The sequence below is a fragment of the Molothrus ater genome, chromosome Z, assembly GCF_012460135.2.
Source record: "Molothrus ater isolate BHLD 08-10-18 breed brown headed cowbird chromosome Z, BPBGC_Mater_1.1, whole genome shotgun sequence".
Lineage (NCBI taxonomy): Eukaryota > Metazoa > Chordata > Aves > Passeriformes > Icteridae > Molothrus > Molothrus ater.
This window is the reverse complement of record NC_050511.2, coordinates 24,643,342-24,662,186: the sequence shown is the minus strand read 5'-3', so window position 1 is coordinate 24,662,186 and position 18,845 is coordinate 24,643,342. Positions and strand designations below refer to the sequence as shown.

The following is an 18,845-nucleotide window of genomic DNA, read 5'->3' as shown; positions in this document are numbered from 1 at the left end:
AGCACATTCTGTAGAAAGCCTGTGAAAAAGTATTTTCTGCTGAGACTGAAATTGTTTTGTAGCAGTACAAGAGATGCAGAATCTTTGCTTCATAAAAGTGTGGTCTGCATCACACCCTTTCCATACAGAAATTAAGCTGGCCCTGCCACACTCTCTTATTCTGTAGAACAGTGCCATGTGCAGGACATTATGGTGCTGGCTGATGGAAAGTCATGGAATATGCTGAGCTGGAAGGGACCCATCAGGATCATTAAAGTCTAACTCATAGTTCTGAACAGGGTAGTCCCATGAATCACACCACGTGTCTGAAAGCATTGTTCAAATGCCTCTTGAACAGTGTCAGGCTGGTGCTGTGACCACTTCCCTGGGGAGCCTGTTCCAGTGCCCAGTCACCCTCTGTATGAAGAACATTTTCCTGGTAATAACGTGAACTTCTCGTAACTCAGCTGCATACTGTTACCTCAAATCCTGTCACTAGTTACCTGAGTAGATAGGGACCTGCCCCTCTGTTTCCCCTCACCAGGATGTTGAAAACCACATTGAGGTCTCCCCTCAGTCTCCTCCAGGTTGGACCGACCAAGTGACCTCAGCCGGTCTTCATACATCTTCTCACCCGGACCCTTCACCATCCTCGTGGCTGTCCTTTAGACGCTAACAGTTAATGGGTTTTATGTGAGAAAACCCCTCAGAGGAGCATGAAGGACGTACCCGCGCCAGCACAGGGTCCCTCGGGCCCCTTACCGGACCGCGCTCCCGCCGAGGGGCCGCCGGGCGGGCGGTACCGCGGGCGGGCACTGAGGCTCCCGAGCCCGCCCTGACCGCCCCGTGGCGCCGGAGGCGGAGTCGGGCTGCCCTGTCAGTGGAGCGGGCGGGCTGAGGCAGCTGCCCCACTATGGGCAGAGCCATGGGGCTGGCTGGGCTGCTGCTGGGGCTCGTCGTGGTCCCCGCCGTGCTGGTGAGCACCAGCCTCCGCCACGGCGTCCCGCGGAACGAGGCCGAGCCGGAGCCGTCCGGCTGGGAGCTGGCGGCAGGCGCCGTCCCCGAGGACTCGCTGTGGCCGCTGCCGCAGTGGGTCCGCACGTATCCTCGCCAGCTGCAGCTAGCGCCCAGCCGATTCCAGCTGGTGCATGGCGCCGGCTCCTCGGCGGGGCCGAGCTGCGGGCTGCTGCAGGACGCCTTCCGCAGGTGAGCGGCGGCGGGGCCGGGGTGCTGTAGTGGCGGCCCGGGGACGGGAGCAGCCGCCTCAGGGCCCCGCCGGCGCCTCTGCTTCCCCGGCAGGTACTATGAGTACATATTCGGGCATTCCTGGCGGCGGACGTGGGGCCGCAGGCCGCTGGCTGCCCGAGCGGAGCCCGAGCTGTTCCAGCTGCAGGTGGTGATCGAGGCGGGGGACCCTGGCTGTGACAGGCACCCGCAGCTCGCCTCCAGCGAGGCCTGTGAGTACCCGCTCGCCGCGCCCCTCTTTCCCCGGCTTCGGCAGCACCGTTACGCGCTTGATTTCCTATCACGTGTCCGCTGTAGAAGTCAGCAGGTTTTGGGGTGGTTTTTTTAAGGAACTGGAAAGCGAAGGCTCTCGGAAGCCCGCAAAAACATTTCACAACAGTGGCGACCAGAAGATAATTCTTGCTCTTTATACTGTGGGCAATCTCAGCCCACAGTGAATCGTAAAGCTCGCCTATGATTTTTGCAGTTCAGCTATCGTACAGATCACTTAACTGCTACTGTCTTTTCTGGCAGCTGTCATTAGGAATTAGAGATACTATAGTATGCAGTAGCCAGTTATCTTTGGTGAGATCTGTGCATAGTCAGGAGATGATCCCTTTCAGTACAGGGTATTTATTGAGTGAAGGCTGTCACTGCTTACCATCTCCTAAGAAGTGACTGCATTTAAATTGAAGCTACTTACATTGAGATATGTACATGGTATTTCCTGTTTTTCCAGGAAAACCAGAAAGTGTTTGTTGAACTTGTTATTCATCTTGCAGTCCTATAAATCCACTTCCTTTCTATCTGTAGATACAAGAAAGGATTTAAAAACATTATGTTTATATTGGACTTAGTTTCCTGTGCTTCTTTGGTTCTGTGACTAGAGTCCAGAGTGGAGAAGTACTCTTAAGTATTAAACTACTAATCACCAGAGAATTTCCTTAACAGAAATAAGATTGAGCAGTAATAGTGCTTTCTGTCTAGACAGGCTAACACAAAAATCAACATATTCAGTTAAACATACTCTGTTACTCTAGACCTGTTTTAAGATAATCTTCTGTTGTTTGGTATCCAGGATACAGATCCTTAGAAAAAAGATCCTTTTAATCTCAAGTCATACATCCTGCAGCAGGATTAATTCCACCTGACTTGTGAAAGAATGTACTAATATTAAATTTAGTCAATCCTTTTGGGACATATAGCCAAGGAGTTTGGTTTTTATGTGCAAACTTATAATATATTTCAATGCAAATTAAACATAGGAGCAAAAATGCTAATGTTCTTGACATTGTTCTGCCAGTCAGGTTATTGTGCTGCTTTATTATTATTTGAACTTTGAGCTTGTTTGTGAACTTAAGATTTTAATCAAAGTGGTTCTTGTCATGAAATCTGTCAGACCATGTGATTTTTAGGTTGCATTCTTTAGAGCAAGTAGTTTTTTTCCTTCTGATTTAAGAAATAAGTTTTCTGTTACAAATAATGTGTTTTCTTCGTATAATAAGCTGAGCATTCCAGGCTCAGCTGTAAGTTTTAATTTCCTAGTTTTTAATGGGCTATCTTTTTGAGGGTACAGATTCTGAAAAATGCTGTTATTGGTGACTTGCTGGTTGTGGTGGTCTGGCTTAACAATAAAGGTAGTATGGACCAGTTAGTCACTGTCCTGTGGCAAGAGTATTGGATATGTAATCAGAGTACAGGTTATCTCCCCTCCTGCCTGCTTACCTGTTTGTGCAAAATGTTTCAAGTAGCTTATTATAACACTTTCCAAGTTCCTCTTTGTTTGGGTTTTGTTCAGGAAAAAAAAACAAAACCGAAACAAACTTGCTGTGTTGGAAATAAATCCTTGACAATTTATTTATTTTATTTAGGGAAAACAAACGTTTTCCCTGCAGTTTACCTGTGGAAATTGCAGTAGTCTTCTAAATTTTCTTTCTTACCCCCAACATCCAGTACGTGTAATCGGTTCTTAGGTTAACAGGGATGCTTGAGGTACTTTCTTCATGTCACTAAATGCCTTTTCTCTGGTAGTTTAGATAAATGTATGAACTGTGTAAATTGTAGCCAACCATTCTTTCATACTGGTACAGATTATGTAAGTCATTGTACAATAATTCAACATCTTGATTTTTTTCTCTGCTCTTTCAGATGTGCAATTATTGCTTTGATGTTTGAATAATAATATAAATCTATAGATGTAGTATATTTTTATGCATATAAATGTATGTGATTTTAAAAAATACTTAAAATATATTTGTTTCTTCTCAAAAAACTACTAAATCACCTTAAATTTGAGGCCAAAATTATTTTAGCTTTCTTTTTTCATTAGTATTTTGTACTGTACTGCAGTACTCAGCTTCAGGGAGGATTCTTATGGATTCCTTCAGGTACCATTCTTGATTTTACTTACTGTACTTCATCTTACCTGCCTCCATACTGGTGCTCAGGTCAAGAGGGTGACCTGGCATCCTGTAGGTGCATTAGGGACAGCATGGCCAGCCAGGCAAGGGAGGGGATTGTCCTGCTGTGCTCTGCCCTGGGGCAGTCTCACCTCCCGTGCTGGGGGCAGCTCTGGGTGCCACAGTGTAAGAGAGATACAAAACTATGGGGGAGTGTCCAAAGGAGGGCCACAAACATTGTGAGGGGGCTTGAGAGGAATCTCTTTGAGGAGCAGCTGAGGTCACTTGTTCTGTTCAACCTGGAGGAGACTGAGAGGAAACCTCACTGTGGTCTTCACAAGGGGAGGTTGAAGGGCAGGTCCTGATCTCTTCATTCTCATAACCAGTGACAGGACTTGAGGTAACAGCAGAAAGCTGAGTAGGGGAGGTTTAGGCTGGATATCAGGAAAAAGGTTCTTCACCTAGGCTGTGGCTAAGCAGTGGAACAGGCTTCCCAGGGAAGTGATCACAGCACCAGCCTGACACTGTTCAAGAGGCATTTGAACAATGCTTTCAGGCACATGGTGTGATTCTTGGGGGTGTCCTGTGCACGGCCAGAAGTTGGACTAAATGATCCTGATGCATCCCTTCCAACTCAACATACTCTGTGATTCTGTATTTTGATTAGTAATTTTTTTTAATAAGACCTTAATAGTAAGCACCTGACAATATTATATGACAACTTATATCTTTAAAAAATATGAAACCATAAACTATATGAAAGGAGGTAAAAGGAGAAGTAAATTTTTCATAATCATGAAAAGTTTGGCTTAGCCACCCAACCTTTATCATGTCTTAGATAGAGTGTGTTATTTTTTAAGTCAATTGGGTTAAACTTTGCTGGAATTCTGGCTCATGTACAATATTTTAGCATTGCTCTTACTAAGCACCTTACTTCTTTTATCTTCTTTCTGATGAGCTGTTGACTCTCTGAACAGTGCAACAGCTTGCTTCACAGGAAAACAGAGATGAAAAATAATTGCATGCTATCACCATTAAAAGCAGGATTGATTGGAATTTAATACACAAAGGGACATGTTGCACTTGGAGAATCTTTTTAATGCCTTTTGGCATTGTCCTTGCAATTCATTCTTTCTTAAAGAGTAAGCAGTTTTTTTTCTTTTCTTTAGATCATTTAACTGTAACTGAACCTGTGGCTATACTGAAAGCTCCTGAGGTATGGGGTGCTTTAAGAGGTAAGCTGATGCTTTTCACATTGAGCTATTTGTTTAGGGTTTATACGAACTTCATGGCAGACCAAGAACCAGCTGATCACTGAGGCTTGCCCTCATTCATTACTTCATTGGAAGTAAGCTTAGTCAGGCCAGAAGGATACTCAGATGTTTATCAGTTAGACCCTTGGTCCAGATGCTCAGCATCTCAGATCCAGTGGCATACTGCGAGTACATGCTTGCTGTACCTGAAATAAGCCAGACCAAGCAAAAAGCTTTTTAAACTATACTGTGAACAAATTATTTTCTCACTGCACCTATAAAGTGGACATGCTGAATGCATCACAATCACAAAGAATAACAATCCTGACATTTTAGTCTGCTGTTTTTACTTAACATTCTATATATTAGACTTAACATTCTATATATTAGTTACCTATAAATCAACAGATTTTTCATGCTGAATTAGAAACTTCACCAGTTCCAGAAATTACAGGAATAGATGTACAACAAGACCAGAGATTCCCACCTCACTCTCAGTAACTTTATTACTATTTAGGGATTAATCTGCTGCAGCTGAGCAGTAGCACAGGTATTCAGTATCTGTGCATAATAGAGAATGTGAATGATTCTCTCCAGAATTTTTAAACGGTGATGCTTGAGCAATTAAGGGAACTGTGCTAAAGAGAAAGAAACTCAGCTACAAAGCATTCTTTCTAGCTAGATGAATGCCTGTACATAGTAGTGCTGTTTGTAACTAAAATTTTAAGGGCAAGTGCTGGGCTGTAATTGAGATCCCTTTCTTGGATATTTTTCCAGGTTTGGAAACCTTCAGCCAGTTGGTTCATGAAGATGACTATGGAAGTGTAAGTATGGCTGTTAACTAAATCCACTGTCCTGGTAACTGAGTGCTTCTCTAGACTGAGCAGATCAGTTTCATTCAGCAACATTTCAGTTTGTTACATATTTCCAAGAATCATTTCTGAAAAAAGAAAAAGTACTTCCTGTTTGAAATTAATATGAAATTAATATAAAATTCTAATTTTTAAATTTTGTTCTCATAGGTTCTTGTCAATGAATCTGAAATCAATGACTTCCCAAGATTTGCTCATAGAGGAGTCTTATTAGATACTTCAAGGCATTATTTACCATTGAAATCTATTCTTACAAACCTGGTAAGTAGGCAGTTTTATATCATTAATAATAAAGGCTTTTTGTTGTGTTTTGGCTCCTGAAACAGGTAGCAACTGGAGATGGTATGAAAGAAGAACCCATCTCCTCTGACTGACTGTAAAAGGACAGAGTGAACTTTGCTAAGCAAACATAGACTGGAGAGGAGTCAAGTGGGCAGACACAGTGATTATTGGCTCTCTAAAGGGGACTGGTATTTGTGGTACCTCAGATTCTCTGTATTTTCTGATGCCTAAACCAGCTTATGCATTATATCCTGGAAGCATGTTTTGAGATGTCTGACTGTCATCAAGCAATACAAGGGATACCTTGCTTCAGTGCCAGTGATTTCAGGAGAACTCCAGTCTTTTGGAGCAGACTTTGGTAATCCAGCAGCAGGCTTAGGTAATCCTTTCTTAGGCTGCTAAGTGCAAGCCAGTCATTAAGTATTACAGAGCAAGGGAGGAAATTCAAAATGTTGAGGGGAAGCTACTGAATAATAAGACTAACCAATAAAACCAAACAAAACTTCCTCCAAAAAGCTTAAGCAAGTACATTAAGAATTAATGTGCTCCAGCCCTGATGGAAAGGTGATGTATTTGTATAAGCTTAGCAGCCAAAGATGGGGTGTTTACTGTTTTGCACTCCCCTTTTTTTTTTTGTTGGAGTCCTTGTGGGAGGGATTATTTAGCTGGTTAAAGTGAAGGAACTGGCAGTTTCCCATCTTGTCTCTGTCTTGCTTCTCCAAGATGAAATAATACTTGAAATTTCCCCTCCATGTTGCAGAACTTTGAAAAATAGAGATAGGATAGCAAGAAAGAGTGCAGATAAAAACAGTCCTTAATTTCTGAGGTCATTCTTGAACTGTGCTCAGAACTTGTCCTTTAGGTATTTACCACCTTGTTTTCACATTCAAGGTCAACACCTGTTCAGCAAGTAATGCTTGTGTAGTGTTACATTTGTGACAGAGGGTGCTTCAAAGCCTCAAATATTTGTGTCAATATTTTTTGTCTTGTCTAAAAGAGATGTCCAAAGAGACTTGCATTTCTAACTATTTTTGTGTTTCTATAACTGCTGCTGTTCTGCTTTTTTTCCTTAAATTGCATGTCTGTTTCTAATACATTATCAGACCTACATTTCATGATGTTTGCTGGTTTAAGAAGTATGCTTTGCTTCCCACCTCTGTGCCTGCTTGAATCCCAACTAATAAAAAGCATCAGTAATGTCTTCTCCGACATGTGTTGATTAGATACTTAGGGCAGCAGTTCAAGTTGATTTCTTGTCTGTGTTCAACTACTGCACTGTATTTCCAGGAACGGCATTGTTCTTGAGGAAGGAGTAGGTGCATTGAAGGTCCAGAGATGTAATTTTTTATGTTGAAGGATGATATTGGTTAGAAATGCATGAAGACATGGAAATTAAAACTTCTGCAGTGTAATGAAACAGATGAAATAAATCTAGGAAATGGACAAGATATAAATCTTCCTTTGTATTTGGTGGGAGTTCCTGAAGAGATTTTATTACCTCCTTAAATACACCTAGGTGAAGAAATAATGAGAGGAATGGGTGGGGAAAACAACTGTAGTGTAGCAAGGGTTTGGGAGCAGCTGTGTTGCTGTCAGTCATGAACGATGTAAACACTTATTTAGTCTGCTCACAGCACACCCTTCAAGTGACTAGCAAGCCAGCATAACTCAAGGTATGTGTGTAACTGTCCAATTGGAGTCATAATTCTAAAATAAGTGTGTAAACATTGATCTTGATCATCTTCAAGATGAAAAAAAGGAAGTACTGACACTGTTATGAATGAAAACATAAAAGAAGCACTGCCTTTTGCAGGGAAAACGCTTAGTTTATTTTGCATGCATTTGTAAAGGATTCTGCAGAAGTCACTAGTGAAAAGGGATGTACTATGTAGTAGGAAACTCTCATGCTGTTCTGTTTTCAAGTCCAAGGTATTTAGTTATAAAAGTATAAGCTTTTCGGTAAGCTGAAATGGTTGATGGTGCATAGAAAATAGCCCACAGAACCATCTGTGTTGGAAGGGACCCAGAAGGATCATCAAGTCCAACTTTTAAATGAATGGTCCATGAGGGTCAAATCTGTGACCTTGGTGTTAGTGGCACAGTGCTGTAAGCACTGAGCTAATCCCAGGGTACGTGTTCTGAAGTGGAAAAAATTCCTAAGTGTTCATGGCAGTTCATACTACACAGGCTGGTAGAATGGGGATCAAATGAAGAGTTTGTTGACAGCAGTGGTGAAAATAGATCGCAGAGGGGTGGAGCAGTAGAGGTATGTGCTACTAAATGAAACATAGAATGCTTTTTTGGTTCGTTGGTGGGGGGATTGGTGAGTTTTGGTTGGTTTTTCCAGTGTTTTGGTTTGGTTGAGGTTTTTTTCTTTCTTAGTTGTTGCTCTAGGCATGTGGGATATGCTGGGACAAGACCACTCTTTTCCATAGATTTTCTATGAGAATGAAGTGTTTAACTAGACTGTATTGCGTTATTTCTTACAGGATGCCATGGCTTTTAATAAGTTCAATGTTCTCCACTGGCATATAGTAGATGATCAGTCCTTCCCTTACCAGAGCATTTATTTCCCTGAATTAAGTGATAAGGTGAGTGAACATCATTGCAGCAGAGTAGAAGGGCAGAAATCTGGCATATATTTAATGGAAATATCATGCAGAGCTAACCAATGCTTGACTACATCTGCTCTGGCTGATTGTGAAACAGTACCATGGGACAAATAACCAGCAAGTCCATATTTAGGATCCTGCCTGAGTTTCTATGTGTGTCATTTTTAAGTCTTCTTTTGGATACAGGGTAAATGACCACCTTTACTCTTCTGTGCAAATTTTCTGAATGATCCTCGGTGTTTGCAGGCCTTCAAACACTAATGGTATGCAAATAAGTAGTGAACACTGCCTGGATTTCTGTTGATGGATTTCTTTAAATTGGTTGACTTCTGCCACTCAAACAAATGTAAGAGATTTTCCTGCCAGCTCTTAGCACCACTGCAATAGTAATATTATCCTTACAAAACACATCATGTCTGTAAGAGATCCAAAAGTGCAAGGTTGTTTCCTGAAGTGAATACAGTGGAATGTGTCTCTTTATTTCTAGACACATAGTAAGCTTTGTTACATTAGCGAGAGCCACCATGAGGTTCTTGCTCAGTCATGGTACAATAGGAGCCAAATCAAATGTAGTTAAGAATAGTTAAGTAGACTAAGCCTAAGTACAAGATTTGTGATTCTGTTTTAAAATGCCTGCTAGAATCTGATTCTCCTGAAAACTATATTGGCAGTGCTAGAGTAGATGCTGTGAAGAATTTTATAATTCAAAAATTGTAGATGCATAGTGCAGTCAGATTATTTTTTGTGGTAAAAGCAAACTCTAGTAGAGTTCTGTCATATATCCCACTGACAGCTAGAGAGAGGGAGATGGTCTTTGTCTCAACAAGCTTCTCTTTGAAAGGCTTATTGTCTACTCTTTCCTTTTTTGAGTAACTCAGCTGTGGAAACCATTTTCAGATAAGCAAAAGCTTAAGGTGCTATTTATCATGAAGTTCATTTATCATCATATGAAGCTATTTATCATGAAGATACTTTAGCAAGTATCTGTTTCACCAAACTGTAGTAATCTGGGTCATTGTCACATTTGTTGGCTGTGTGGGAGTGGAATTACACTCAAATTTAGTGTCACAAAAGAAACATATCCTGATGCTAAATTAGTCACGCACAAAACCGAGAAGCAGAGGTGCTGGGAGTTCTTTCTGACTTGGCAGAATTTTTCCATTAGTCTTGTATGTTATGTAGTGAGGGCCCTACAGAGGGCCCTACAGATAGCCCTTTCAGAGCTAATGGGCAAAAATAACTTGCTTCTGTACAGAAGAATTGAGAACCATATCTTTCAAAATTCTGAAGGATAAGAAACTAGCTTTTCTGTGTTCTTCAGTAACTGCAAGCTAAGGAGGAAAGAAAGGTCTCCTTAAGGCAATCTGTCTTAGTGTTTTGAGTTTGTTGTTTTGGTAGGGTTTTTTTCCTCTCCACAAGTTAAGTGAAAAGTTATGTCTGTGCAGTTAATAAACCACAGCCTACTTGTAAAAACTGCTCTCCAGTCTAAGTTAAAATACTTCCGTCCAAATTTTGTGATCTGCTGGTATAGTGTGTTGTCTCAAAATTTGAATATTTTACAGGGGGCATACTCCTCTAATCTCATCTATACTCCTACTGATGTCCGTCTGGTGATTGAGTATGCCCGGTTAAGAGGCATCAGAGTTATCCCGGAGTTTGATACACCAGGACACACACAGTCTTGGGGAAAAGGTATGCCCAAGAAAGTGTTAATTGTTAAGAAATTGTGGTAAGTAGTAGCAAAAAAATAAATTTTTTAAGGACTAACCAATAAAGTGCTTTGGAAGGCCCTTGATAAGAGAGAGGCAAGGAAGAGGCATTAAGTGATGTCATGACTTTACAGGTTACAGGAAATAAAATGAATGAAGAAACATGTTCTGTTGACATGTTCTATGCTAGATGTATGTGCAAGGGTACAGATTCTGCTTTAGACATCATTCTAGCTTCAGCTACCACTTCACAGTGACTTAGGTGTTAAAAACCCAGAGTAATAAAAAGAGAAAAGAAGCCTCTGAAGCATACTCATTATGCTTGGCTTTCTTCCAACTGGCTTCCTTCTGATGTTTATTGAAAAAGCTTTTTCTTTTGCTCAAGTAGTTATCCAAATGCTGTTTCCAGGTATTGTGACGGGTTACATATGTTAGGTTTTGTTAAATCATAGATCTGAAAGTCAGAATCCTGACTGCCAGTTAGAGGGTTTCTCAACCTTTTACAAGTTGTTTTATTTCATCCTGCCTCTATTTGGATATATTTAAAATAGGTGAGCATTTAGGTAATGAATATTTACCTTTTTAATATTTACCTTTTTAATGTGACTAACTGCTTCTCCCTGGTAGCAAAGTTAGCATAGCAATATGAAACTGAGTATCATCTATTAATTGTTTTTATTAGGTCAAAAAGATCTTCTCACTCCTTGTTACAATGGAGGACAGCCAACTGGGTCCTTTGGACCTGTAAATCCTGTTTGGAATACAACTTACGACTTCATGACTAAGTTCTTTAAGGAGATCAGCAGTGTATTTCCAGATGAATTCATTCATTTGGGAGGAGATGAAGTGGACTTCAGTTGTTGGTATGGTGACAATTCAAGGAACAAATACCTAGTGCCTCCTAAACCTGTCCACCTGCATCAGTTATGGAACTCAGTTGCATAAGATAGTTTTCACTGCATAACCAAAAGATCTTCACTCCTACCTTTACAGGCAGATCACTTGTGATCCTCAAAAAGCAACTGATGTGCAGAATTTTGCTTTGACTTGTAGTTTCATAAATATTCAAGTATTCTAAAGGATTTAGAATACTAGTCCTCTTACCCTGGCAGGACAGAAGACTAGTATGTTAGAAAAATATTAGATAAGAAAATTAATATTTAAATTGTTTGTATTAAAGTAGATGTTTATATTGAGTTCTGCCCACCAGAAAATCAGGTAACAGTAAGAATTACCAAACAGATTCATATGTGTTTGTATTAGAAGTACAGCATGTATTAATAGTGTTCTTAATTCAGTTGTGGATGTTGAATATTTTGGAGTCTTTCTTCTGGAGAGACTAATAATAAAGGATTTGGAGCATTTTGATGAGTATTCAAATTGATCTAGTTAGTATTTCTACATTCTCTTTAAAGATCAAATTCAAACACTCAGGACATTATTTAATTTTTATAGAGAAGGAAAATTGGCTGTAGCACAGAAATGCTGGTTTGCTTTTTGTGGTAGAAACACAAAATTGTTGAGTTCTCAGACTGCTGATAATGTTGGCACAAAGTAGCTGAGATGCTAGGAACCCCAAAGCTATTAGGAGGCAGCCTGCCAGGGACCACTTCAGAACAGGGACTCCACCAGATTTACCTGAGGTTAGGTCTGTTGGTTTTATTTCAAATCTGGATGAAACTCTTTCAAAATATCTAAGTCATGTTAACCTGCTGCTTCTGCTCTGCAATGTGTTCCAGGCTATGGCATGCTAAGGCACCAGTTAGTGTGCCGTGCATAGGTAGAAATGATTGAGAAATCTGGTTTAAAACATTAAAAAATAATCTTTTTTTAAACTTGTTTTCTTGTTATTATTTAAGGAAATCTAACCCTGAGGTGAAAGAGTTCATGAAGAAGCAAGGTTTTGGCATTGACTATGCTAAACTGGAATCTTACTATGTTCAGAAGTATGTTGACTTTTTAATTCTTGCTCAGTTTTTCACAGCCATTATTAGAGGGTGGATTTGAGGTGCAGATATGGAAGCTGACTTAGTATCTATCATATTATTTTGAAAAATTGCCACATATTTGGAACTATCCACTTTATTTTAAAATACCAGGTCTGAAGTTCATGGCTTTAAAATGTTGGACACAGCAACACGTAAGCTAGCTATGTAAGCTAGTTTTACATACACTGTGAATGTATTGCGTGTCTTAAACTAGGTATCTGCAGTAGTGTCAGCACAAGGGTGGGGAGGAAGCTTTTGCAGACACTTCTTTCTCTCCTTAAATAAAATGGACTTAGTCACCCATCACTTAGTCACTGCATGAATTGCTGGTTTGTGTTAATGCATGTGCCCATTGTTCTACATGGCAGAACATGCTCTGCAAGCATGGTTCTGAAACCAGAACAACCTGCTTTTTCTTGGTCCCTTATGCAGTGGTGGGAAAGGTCTGATATGCCTTGGGGTAGAAAATGTTGCTACTTTGAGTGCTTCTAATTATCTCATTGATGCTAACAAACCTGATCTTATTTCTAAATTCTAGCATTTTGGACATTGTTTCCTCCTACAATAAAGGACAAATGGTCTGGCAAGAAGTCTTTGATCACAAAGCGCAAGTAAGATGGGAAAATTAGTAAGGTACTCTTGCATAATACCACAATATTGTGTGAGGCTTCCAGAGCAGACTGTTAAGTAGATCTGGCTTTGTCTCTTAAGAGTTAAAGCAGAGCCTGCTGACATTAGCAAGTCTCTCCAGCTGTGGGTAATTTCAATCCCTTGAAATCATCATTTGTTGAATATGTAGTAGGTGAAACAGGAACACCAGCATTGAAGTGCTCTTTTGCTCTTTAAAGGTGAACACAGTTAAAAAAATAGGTTTAAAACATCTGAGTAAAGGGTGAAGTTTCTATGAGTTTTCCTTTTTTTTTTGTCTCATGTAACTATGTGTCTGGTCTAGTAACACCACAAATACTCAGCATTTAACAGCTGGTCAGATACGTGGTGCTTGTCGGAATCCTCTTAGAGCATTAACTGTCTGTAGCATAACCTAGGCTTCACTCTAGCTGAGTGTTTAAAACCAGCAAAAAGCTAATCAGCTTTAGACTGGGAGGGAGGGGGGAGGGATGACAAGTAGTTTCCAAAATGGTCCTCTTTGAAACAAAATAGAGAATTTTGAAAGTCATGATCCTTTTCCTTGATAACAGCAATTAGGATTGCCATTAGTAGTTTTGGTTAAGTTGGTTAGTTTGTTTATTTTGTCTTTTCCTCTTTTAGCTGAAACCGGACACTGTAGTTCAAGTGTGGATGGCAAATAACTATGCTCGTGAACTGAGTAGGGTCACAGGAGCTGGGTTCACTGCTGTCCTGTCAGCACCGTGGTACTTAGACTACATTAGTTATGGGCAAGACTGGAAGAAATACTACAGTGTTGAACCACTTAACTTCCCTGGTTTGTCACTTTTTTATACGTGTGTTCTGTGCATGAAACTCCTTGGGTTTATAGTACAGCGTAAATGGAAAGAATAGGGCTGTTTAGAGTGGCCATTCCATCACTGTGATTATAGTATCATCAAAGGAATTATGGTCAGCTAGAACTCTGAAAAACTCTTTAAAAAAAAGGAACTTTGCACTTCACACAGGGAAAGGTATTACCTTCCTCAAGCATCTGATACTAGTGTTTTGCATAAGATAGAATGCTGGACTAGGTGGGCAGATGCTTTAGGAGTGGAGTTTGCAAAATGGCTGTTCATAGACACTGAATTTGTTGTTATTTACTTGATTGTTAAACTAGTCTAGAAAAAGACATGTTCTCTTCCCTTCAATTTTGTATCTAAAGTTGATACAAACGTCTTATGCTTTCCAGGGGCTTTCATTTTGTGCAAGGGAGCTCTCAGACTTTTAGACCTCATTAAGCACAATACCTGACTAAGTAATTTTTTCAAGGAATGTTCTCCATGTGATAGAATGAACAGTTTCCATCAGGTTTTAAATCTCTGAGGAATGTCAAAAAGCTGAGGAATCTCTTCAGAGCATAAAAGGTAAAATCCTTTCTGACAGAGCAGAGAAATAGCTTCTCTGGGCAAATGGCTTGGTGGTTCTCCTATTCAGTAACAAGACTACCAAAATGTTACTGAATGCTCAGAATAGCTCAGGTATTTTATATGAAAACAACTGAACATCAGTCCTATCTAATTGTTGATATATGCCCATCTTCTGGACAGAGAAGAATGCTGACTTTCTGGTTTGAATTCAGGATCTGAAGAACAGAAGAAACTTTTAATAGGTGGAGAAGCTTGCCTGTGGGGAGAATTTGTGGATGCAACTAACCTGACACCAAGATTATGGTATGGACTGCTTTATCATTAGATTTTAAAAAGCCAGCTATAAGAAGCAATAATTAATCCCACAAGACTGTATGCTATTGCTAACAGTGCTTTGTGCTGAACCTAAGCAGCTATGAAAAGTAACGCTTCTGGATATTGAAGTATTATATTAGACCTGGTATTAAAAAAAATTATCCATTCTTGGTTATAGACCATATCTACTCTAAAACTTAGTATACCTTTACAGGCCTCGAGCAAGTGCTGTTGGGGAAAGACTCTGGAGCAGCAGCAATGTGACCAACTTGCAGGATGCCTACAAAAGGCTAACTAATCACCGATGCCGCATGCTCCGGTAAGATTTAGTAGGTACTGTGTATCTTGGTTCTCAGGTTTTATTAGAAATGGAATAAAGGTACAGGCATAAACTGCTGGCCTGGAGATAAGGAAGAGAGCTAGCAGTTTAATCTGACTGTAAAAGCAATCCCATTTGATTTTGTATCCACAGAAGAGGGAGACAGATACATTAAGACAGGAGCTCTGGACAGTTTTGCAACTAAAATTTTCAGAACTCACTTTTTTCAATGAAATACTAAGACTGTTCTGAGTTTCTCTTTCCTGTAAAGGAAAAATTAACACCACGATTAACTTATTTCAGACAAAAATTATATTAAAGGGTATGTGAGAGGAGTACACTGACAGAAGGAAGAGCAGACTTCTGAAAAAAAAAGGTGGTGTTACTTTTTTGTTATAAATAATAATTAAAGACCTGCAGCAGGTAATCAATTGGAGCTGTTTGCTTGAGAGTTGAGCTTGGACAAGCTATCCTTTCAGGTATTGCCTTACTTTAGGGGCTGAAAGAGGTGGATAAGCAGTCCATGACAAATTTTAATTCATTTATGTACTGACTTTGTTTACAGTAGTCATAACACATTCTTCTCCCAGTTCTTTTGCTAAAAAGTACCTCGACAAGTTACTGGTTATTTATTGCTAATGTTGTTTTTGTACATTCACAGCAGCAGATATGAGTGATTTCTAGGTTGTAAGTCTCAAGTTTGACTCCACTTTTGAAGTATACAGTCAGAGAGCTGAATAGTTGAACTGCAACAGGCATGAAACATACCATTTTATTTCTCTACAGAAATTTATGATAACTCACAGAAAATGTCAACTCTGTGTGGTAGTAGTTCAAGGTAGATACAAATAATTTCTTTAAAGAACAGGATACAACAGCAGTTATAGTCAGCACTTGAAACTCAAGCTCTCTACTCATGTTCATGAAGATGTCTTAGCATAATTATGTGTTGGAATCACAGAATTCCTAGGTTGGAAGAGACCTTAAAGATCATCAAGTCCAACCCAGCCCTAACACCTCAACTAAACCATGGCACTGAGTGCCACATCATCTTTTCTTAAACACATCCAGGGATGGTGACCTCCCTGGGCAGGCCAATCTAGAACTTTATCACTCTTTCCGTAAAAAACTTCTTCCTAATATCCAACCTATATTTCCCTTGGTGTAGCTTGAGACTGTGACGTCTGGTTCTGTCCATTGCTGCCTGGAGAAAGAGACCAACCCCACCTGACTACAGCCACCTTTCAGGGAATTGCAGAGAGTGACAAGGTCACCCCTGAGTCTCCTTTTCTCCAGGCTAAACACCCCCGGCTCCCTCAGTCGTTCCTCACAGGGTTTGTGTTCCCAGCCCCTCTCCAGCCTCGCTGCCTCCTCTGGACGCGCTCCAGCGTCTCAAGGTCCTTCCCAAACTGAGGGGCCAGAACTGGACACAGCACTTTAGTTTAGAGTATATAGTATGTGTTTAGCTTGCTGTCACTCTTTAATCAAGAGTTACTGAAGGACTTGAAAGTTTTGACTTGGCTGGGTTATTTCAAACTGGCTTAAAATAATCCTGTGAGGAAAATAGCTGTATGTAAGTTGTGCTATTTCCCTCAGTCATGAGAAAAAATAGATACATTAAGTGAGAGTTGACAAATACATGTTAAAAACTATATTAAGGGGATTTCAAAACTTAGGGTGGTGCATCTCTTGATGGGGCCTAGGAAAACACTGCTACAACTGAGCAGTTAAGTGTACAGTGGCTGTACCACTAGGATTAGGGTTTTACAGTGAACTATGCTGTTCCTGGACCTGGTTGACTCCACTGCTGCATCTGCATCATCTTCCTTAACACTGGTACTTGTAAAGCTGTAAAAGGACCTGGTCCAGATAACAGCAGCTGCTCTTCTAATGCTGGCATGAGAGATGCAGAATGCAGGGGCAGACTAAGGACTACTCCCTGTACTTGTTGCATATATTTAGCAACAGAAAGTAGTCTAAGGAAAAACTGTTTTGCTGACTTAGGATGAACAATTCCTGTTAGAAAGTAACTACCTTAATAAAAAGATATGTTGTCCTGAAAATGACTCTTTTTATACAGACTTTGAACCAGAAAAAGACTAGAGGAACAATTCCTTTCCCCTTGATGAAGTGAAAATTGCATGGGGCTGCAGTTGTTGTTATTCATGTATATGGGGCTTCCTCAAAGAGCTGACTTAGTATCAGGATGTTGTAGTCTTAGCATGTATGTAACAACTGTGTTCCTATTAATGATTTTATTCATCACATATGTACTGACAGTGGCAGTTGTAGGAGGACAAGGGGCTTTTCCAAGAGAACAAAGATCTGGCTTGCTCTGCAGCTGGTTACCAGGGAGCAAGGGGAATGGGTAGCTAGCACATTGTAACAGCTAGATCCCGGTCACTGGATGAACAGTAACTCTGCCTATTGAAGATTGAGGCCACTGCTCTTGAAATACTACCGTGAATGCAGTAGGTACTATGCAGATCCAAAATCAGCTTCTTCTAGGATACAGCAACCCAGATTGCAGAGAAATGATGATGGGAGGAAGGAAACAGTAAGATGGGCATATATTCCAGAGACTTAGAAACCAAGCCTTGTCTTTTCTAAGAGTATGTCTTGCTTAGGGGCAGCAGTCATTAAGCTGAGCTATTACTCAGTTTCTTCCACTGCACCACTAAACATTAGTGGCAATAGTATCTATATCTTAAACATTTGAGAAATAGAATATTTTTTACAACTATTTTAATTCTGAAACATATTTTTTATACTATCTAACCTGCACCATCATAAGCCACAGGGGTTGGTTTGTTTGTAATGCCGCATGAGAACAGAATAATTTATGATCGTGTAAGCTGAAAGAAGCTGACTACTCCCCGCAAAATAATGAAAATTATGGAACTAGAGCTGCATATGAATGAAACATTGAGGTTGGGAGAGGAGAGGGAAGAATGTGTAAATGTCAGTTGGTTCTTATTTGCCTTTCTTAGGACTTCTTTTCAATAAAAGCAGTAGATTTTGCAAAACATCAAAAGAACTGGCCCCTGAATTTAAGCTTTTCAACATGTCTGCTAATAGCTTGGTGCCTCTGATTGAAACAGAGGTTCAGTCTAAAGTATAATCAAAAGTAGAATAGGGCCCTTTTCACTCCCTAAATAGTTCATCTGTTGTTTTCTAGGAGTAGTTTTGTTTATATAGTTATTAAAATAGATTGCCAGTATCTCTCTTCCTGCCTACACAAGCAGCCAGTTGTTTGATTATAGCCATACCCATTCTGCTTTATTTTAACAGCCGTGGCATAGCAGCCGAACCGGTGTTTGTTGGATACTGTGCCCACGAAGCAAGAGGGCCATAACTGCTGCAAAGACTTCTTCTCAACAGCCTGAAGTGCCTCTGGGGGATATGTATGTGTGGTTTCATATCTGAATCAAGACTTAAAATTTTCACTTTTAAAATAAAATTATTTGACAGCCTTATTGGAGTAAAAATTAATCATTATTAACCTTTCAAAAGTAGGGATTCTTCACTGTGAAATCATGAAACTTGATACCATAGAGTTACTAATTCTGTATACTCTAAGGTTGAAGAAAATAAAGGTAAGACATTATTTAAATTTGGAGCAAACTATTTTTTTATTTCAAAGTATCACTTGCCCCTTTTCTAGGTAACCAGATAATTGCAACCCATAGCAAATCAGAACGATTACAGCTTAGTTTACTAATTCCAAAAGGTAAACAAACAAACAAATCTGTTCTTAACATACTGCAGGGTGGTAGGTAGGAATTTGATCTGGAAAAACTGCCTTTCTTGTATTTTTCTTTTTTACATATATCTTACTTGATTTGCAGAAGTATCCA

At 40.0% G+C, this 18,845-nt stretch overlaps 1 protein-coding gene across 1 annotated transcript; it reads left to right on the top strand.

The window, feature by feature from the left end:
- The first annotated feature begins 865 nt into the window (after positions 1-865).
- On the top strand, positions 866-18,601 carry HEXB (hexosaminidase subunit beta). Its single transcript, XM_036402623.2, has 14 exons — positions 866-1,185; positions 1,279-1,436; positions 4,772-4,837; positions 5,633-5,679; positions 5,878-5,988; positions 8,499-8,600; positions 10,184-10,313; positions 11,013-11,193; positions 12,190-12,276; positions 12,857-12,929; positions 13,588-13,762; positions 14,567-14,657; positions 14,884-14,988; positions 18,280-18,601. The coding sequence occupies exons 1-14, from the start codon at positions 893-895 to the stop codon at positions 18,341-18,343; spliced, it is 1,683 nt and encodes a 560-aa protein (XP_036258516.1). The 5' UTR covers positions 866-892; the 3' UTR covers positions 18,344-18,601.
- Positions 18,602-18,845: the final 244 nt, after the last annotated feature.

Bases quoted from the DNA above. Each gene is read 5' to 3' on its own strand.
- HEXB (XM_036402623.2), top strand. From the start codon at position 893: ATGGGCAGAGCCATGGGGCTGGCTGGGCTGCTGCTGGGGCTCGTCGTG. The intron at 5,680-5,877 runs GTAAGTATGGCT...TTGTTCTCATAG, and splicing joins ATGAAGATGACTATGGAAGT to GTTCTTGTCAATGAATCTGA. The intron at 14,989-18,279 runs GTAAGATTTAGT...TTATTTTAACAG, and splicing joins CACCGATGCCGCATGCTCCG to CCGTGGCATAGCAGCCGAAC.